The sequence below is a fragment of the Pseudophryne corroboree genome, chromosome 5, assembly GCF_028390025.1.
Source record: "Pseudophryne corroboree isolate aPseCor3 chromosome 5, aPseCor3.hap2, whole genome shotgun sequence".
Lineage (NCBI taxonomy): Eukaryota > Metazoa > Chordata > Amphibia > Anura > Myobatrachidae > Pseudophryne > Pseudophryne corroboree.
In genome coordinates, this window is record NC_086448.1 from 833,426,524 (window position 1) to 833,432,686 (window position 6,163).

The 6,163-nt window shown below is 49.1% G+C and overlaps 1 protein-coding gene and 1 long non-coding RNA gene across 2 annotated transcripts in view; one reads left to right on the forward strand and one right to left on the reverse strand.

The window, feature by feature from the left end:
- Positions 1-5,530, reverse strand: part of LOC134928625 (uncharacterized) — a 58,840-nt gene extending 53,310 nt beyond the window's left edge. The window contains exon 1 of the long non-coding RNA XR_010177957.1: positions 5,430-5,530. This is a non-coding gene — a long non-coding RNA (uncharacterized LOC134928625). The remainder of the gene's footprint in view (positions 1-5,429) is intronic.
- On the forward strand, positions 1,255-3,726 carry LOC134928622 (E3 ubiquitin-protein ligase TRIM39-like). The gene has a single exon (XM_063924548.1). The coding sequence runs from the start codon at positions 1,255-1,257 to the stop codon at positions 2,833-2,835; it is 1,581 nt and encodes a 526-aa protein (XP_063780618.1). The 3' UTR covers positions 2,836-3,726.
- Positions 5,531-6,163: the final 633 nt, after the last annotated feature.

Here is a 6,163-nt window from a genome sequence, read left to right on the forward strand (position 1 = left end):
GCTTTTAGTATGTGTTTTTATGCTCTATGATATGTTTCTATCAGTAATATGATATTGTTACTAATGTTGTCTCTTTAATTGGATTATCTGATTAGCTGCTGCTATACATGTCATTTTTTGTTTAGATGTTGCTATGGTGATGGTGCACGGCATCGCCCCCTTGGGGGTGACGTCATTTTGAGTGGACGCGAGTCGGGGCTTCCGGCGGGACGCCTGACCACGGCCTCTTCACATGGGTGCAAGTGTACATAAGGTAAGATTGTATCTTTGTTTGTTTAATGTATCCTGAAGATAGTGCTGAATAAAGAGCACTGAAACGTTGTTACCACATGGTTGTTCGCTTCCGTTTTCTGATTGCTGAGTGCCGCACTGGTATGTGAATTATATATATATATATATATATATGTGTGCGTGTACAGGCTGATCACAGACACCAGCTCAGACATCAGATGACAGGTCAAAAAGAGCAGGAGCCGGCATGGGCATCTCTAGAGAGGAGGGGACCCGTGTGCAGACTCCGTGTGTGGGCCCTACCTCTCCCGCAGCCGGCGCGCCGCTGCTAGCGCTCTGAGCGCTGTAGACTCTTGCACTGTACCAGAGTCTCTAGTGGTCAGTGCGCTAGCAGCGGCGTAACAGCTATGGGAGAGGAGGGGCCCACACACAGTCAGCGATGGACTCCGGAAAGTAAGTATAGGAGAAATGGGTGCGGTGTGGGCCCCCCCCGGGACTCAGGGGCCCGTGTGCACCACACACACTGCACCCATTATAGAAACACCAATGGGAGCCGGGAACCGGAGGGGACCTGTGGATAACGCTATCTGAAGATAGTGTTATTATCAGTAGGGCTTCCTCCAGTATTATTTTACAATTATTTTTTTTGTACATGATGCCAGATCACATTTCCTATTACATGTATGGGAAATGTGATCTGCTTACTAAAAAATGTGATCAGTAGTGTACAGTAGTACAGCCCTTCAGTATACTTCAGTCAATCTAACACAGTGTGAAAAAGGTGTGAATTCAGAAAACTCCCCTTTTCACATTATTTTTGTAAAAAATAAAGTTAATACATATACCCCTAAGTAGATTGTTCTGCATGATGTCTCTTTATATTGTGGGTGCGTCCCTTAGTATAACTGATCCTGCAGCTATAATCTGAGTGACAGCTCCCCCTCCCCCTGTGTGCAGAATGTGACTGTACGGGTATCTGAGTGTCAGACACTTTCACTTTCATTTCTCTCTCCTGCTGCAGCGATGGCGTCTGCTGATCTGAGACAGGAGCTGGACTGTTCCATCTGCCTGAGCATTTATACAGATCCCGTATCACTGAGATGTGGCCACAACTTCTGCCGGGTCTGTATTGATCGTGTGCTGGATACACAGGAGGGGGCTGGAGTATATAGCTGTCCTGACTGCAGAGCAGAGTGTCAGGAGCGTCCTGCACTGCAGAGGAACATAACGCTGTGTAACATAGTGGGGAGTTTCCTGTCTACTCGCCCAGATCAGGAGAAGACTGGGATCCTCTGCACTTACTGTATTCACTCTCCTGTACCTGCTGCTAAATCCTGTCTGCTGTGTGAGGCTTCTCTGTGTGATAATCACCTGAGAGTACACAGCAAGTCACCAGAGCACGTCTTATGTGATCCCACCACTGCCCTGGGGAACAGGAAATGCTCCGTCCATAAGAAGATCCTGGAGTATTACTGCACTGAGGACTCTGTCTGTATCTGTGGGTCCTGCAGTTTGGCCGGAGAACACCGGGGACACCTGGTGGAGATGTTGGATGAGGCCTCTGAGAAGAAGAAGGAGAAGCTGAGGAATGCTCTGCAGAAACTGACCACAAAGAGAGCGGAGACTGAGAAAAGAGTGCAGAGTCTGCAGGAGTGCAGGAAAGAAGATCAGGGAAAAGCAGCTGGTGTAATAGAGACAGTCACTGCCCTGTTTAGAGACATCAGGAGACAGCTGGAGGACCTGGAGAAGAGAGTCCTGAGTGAGATCTCCAGGCAGGAACAGCGCGTTTCACTCTCAGTCTCTGATCTGATCCAGCAGCTGGAAATAAAGAAGGACGAGCTGTCCGGGAAGATGCGTCACATTGAGGAGCTGTGTAACATGGGTGATCCAGTGACTGTCTTACAGGAACCAGACACAGGGGACTTGTGTGACACTGAGGACACAGAGAGACATGATAACCAGGTCCGTGGTGCAGGAGATCTGGATGTGGGTCTCATCTCAGGGACATTACACACATTATCTGATATAATAACAGGTATAAATACAGGGATCTATGTGCAGGAGGCTACAGACATATTACTGGATGTAACCACAGCTGGTGATTATATACAGATATCAGGTGACAGGAAAACTGCATCCTGGACACCAAGTCAGAATCACCCAGTAACACCAGAGAGATTTCAGTGGTATCAGGTAATAAGCAGCAGGAGATTCTCCTCAGGGCGACATTACTGGGAGGTGGATGTCAGTAAGTCAGTGGTGTGGATGGTGGGGATGTGTTATCCCAGTATAGACAGGAGAGGGAGTCAGTCATACATTGGATATAATAACAAGTCCTGGTGTTTGGAAAGGTGTAATAATCAGTACTTAGTGTTACATGACAGTAAGTGGATCTCAATACCTGACAATACCCCCTGTGACAGAGTGAGGGTTTATCTGGATTATGGGGCAGGACAGATGTCCTTTTATTCTCTGTGTGACCCCATCAGACACTTACACACCTACACTGCCGCCCTCACTGAGCCCCTCCATGCTGCTTTCCTTGTATGGGATGGATGTATAACTATATGTGGGGGAGTCAGGAGCCGGGAGAAATTACCATAAGAAATCTACCCAGATACTGGTGACATCACAGGGAGAGAAATCTGACAGGTGAAAGATTCTGAGTGGGTGGAGCTACAGGTACATCTGAGCCCCTGTGTAACAAGATGACCATTGTGTCTTCGGGATGGCCATCGTGTGTTCACCATCGATGGTTGCCATTGATGGTGAAACTCTGAGTGGCCATTGATGGCCATCAACTATGCTATGGGAGACCATCGATGGTTTCACTCATCGATGGTCATTCCTGTTATTTCAGTGAATGATCCACGGGCTAATCACAGCCTAGGGCAGGGCTTCACGGGTGTTGGGGGCGGAGCTATGCTCCGAGTCCTGGCATTTGTTTACGCTATGACATTGATGGAGGGAAACTATCTGGTTCTCTCCCATCGATTGGCAAAAGCATTCGACATCGGCCATAAACTATCGATGATTAGGAATCATCGGTGGTCGATGGCCATACCTAGTGTGTCTGAAATGTGTTCCCATGTTGGTAGGGATGGCATCAGTGGGTTTCCTATTGTACGCTCCCAGGTGCAGTACAGCTACATGTCTATTGTACACTACCAGGTGCAGTACAGCTTGTACACATGTCTATTGTATACTACCAGGTGCAGTACAGCTTGTACACATGTCTATTGTACACTACCAGGTGCAGTACAGCTTGTACACACATCTATTGTATACTCCCAGGTGCAGTACAGCTTGTACACACATCTATTGTATACTCCCAGGTGCAGTACAGCTTGTACACATGTCTATTGTATACTCCCAGGTGCAGTACAGCTGTACACACGTCTATTGTACACTCCCAGGTGCAGTACAGCTGTACACATGTCTATTGTATACTCCCAGGTGCAGTACAGCTTGTACACACGTCTATTGTACACTCCCAGGTGCAGTACAGCTTGTACACATGTCTATTGTATACTCCCAGGCAGGGGCGGATCCAGAACAAAATGACAGGGGGGGCACCACAATAGGGGAAGGAAGGGGGGGGGTTCGGCACATGCTCCTGTGAAGAGTGTGGCATTGTAACAAGGGGTTTGGCCTCACAGAGAATGCCATACCCATGCGTCACGCCCTCGTTTTCATCACGCTGGGGGCATGGAGTACTAGGGCAGTGGGTGACAGGATGAGAGTGCGGGGACGGTAAGTGAGCAGGGACAGGCCTGGTAGGGGACAAGGCGATGTGCGGGGACAGGGTGAGTGTGCGGGGATAGGGCAAGTGTGCGGGGACAGGCCTGGTACGGGACAGGGTGAGTGTGCGGGGACAGGGCAAGTGTGCGGGGACAGGCCTGGTAGGGGACAGGGCAAGTGTGTTTTTAGTTACAGCGTCCCTTTCTGTAATTATTTTTTTTATAGTCCCCATTTTTGTTGGAGTGGTCCAGTGTGTTTTTAATATAGTGCCCTCTGTCAGGGGCGTCAGAATGATTTCACACTGGGGGGGCAAGTTTGAATTTCATTCTGGCGCCCCTGCTGTTGTGCCGATCTCCTCTCCTTCAAACACCCCCCCCCCTCCCTCCCCTCCCTCCCCTCCGCTTCCGCTGTGGTGCTGGTCGCTCTCCTTCAGTGCGGGGGGGCGCTTACCTCTGCATCCCCGTGGGCGGTGTCCCCTCTTCTGTAATACCCAGCTGTCTCCTCAATGGTGATACATTACTGGGAGAAGGCGTGGCCCACAGCCATGCCTCCTCCAGTAATACATCACCAATTGAGAGACAGACGGCTAGTACAGAAAGGGGCGACGCATCATGTTTGTGTGTGGGGGGGGTCAAGCTGCCCCCCCCCCCCGTTCCTACGCCTATGCCCTCTGTCCCCCGTCCTGTTTCCAGCATCTACCTGTCCCCTTACGTCCACCCACCTCACAGCAGCAAAGCCTGCTTTCTTCTCCCAGATCCCCTGTCAGGCTGTGGCAGTGTCGCATCCTAATTACAGCAGATGTGCGACGTTGCCGGGAGCCGGGACTGGCGCTGCTGTAAGGGACACGGAGGCAATGCACGCTAACACAGCTGACTACGCACCCTGTTACTGTATGGTATCAGTGGCAAACGCAGGATTTTCATGGGGGGGGGGGGGTCCGTACGTGCACAAGGTGTGTGTATGTATATATATATATATATATATATATATAAATATATATACGCACACAGAACATCTGTACATCGACATACACACACATACTGTACACAGCATACATGCGTACACAGTTTACATGCACACATCATACACACACACACAGTATACATGCACACAGTATACATACATACATACATACATACTAACACGGTATACATGCAAACATACATACATAGTATGCATGCACATACATAGTATACATGCACACAGCATATTATACATACACACACTGTACATACATATACACAGTATATATGCACACAGCATGCACACACACTATACATGCACACAGCATACTGTACACACACACACACACACACACACACACACACACACACACACAGCATATATGCACACACAGTACACATGCATACAGCATATATACATAGTTACACACACATTCTATACATTTACATAGCAATACACACACTCATTAATAGTAAACTGAACCCCCTCCTCACCTTACATTACTGTGGGAGCCGAAGACAGCAGCCACTGCCTCACGTAGCTCTGTCTCATGGTCCCTTGAACTGCCTGAGAGGAGCTGCGCTTCCGCTGCAGCTCCCCCTACAGGCAGCCACCAGCGGCAGCAGCCAGGTTCACACTGTCACTCGGACAGTGTAAGGAGCTTAAAAAGCTTCTCGTCCGTAAAAAAAAAAAAAAATGACAGGGGGGGCACGTGCCTGGGTGCCCCCCCCCCTGGATCCGCCACTGCTCCCAGGTGCAGTACAGCTTGTACACATGTCTATTGTATACTCCCAGGTGCAGTAAGAGCTACATGTCTATTGTACACTCCCTGGTGCAGTACAGCTGTACACATGTCTATTGTACACTCCTAGGTGCAGTACAGCTAGTACACACGTCTATTGTATACTCCCAGGTGCAGTACAGCTTGTACACATGTCTATTGTACACTCCCAGGTGCAGTACAGCTTGTACACATGTCTATTGTATTCTCCCAGGTGCAGTACAGCTTGTACACATGTCTATTGTATACTCCCAGGTGCAGTACAGCTTGTACACATGTCTATTGTACACTTCCAGGTGCAGTACAGCTTGTACACACGTCTATTGTATACTCCCAGGTGCAGTACAGCTTGTACACATGTCTATTGTACACTCCCAGGTGCAGTACAGCTGTACACACGTCTATTCAGAGCCGGATTAAGGCCCCGGGAGGCCTGGGGCACTAAAG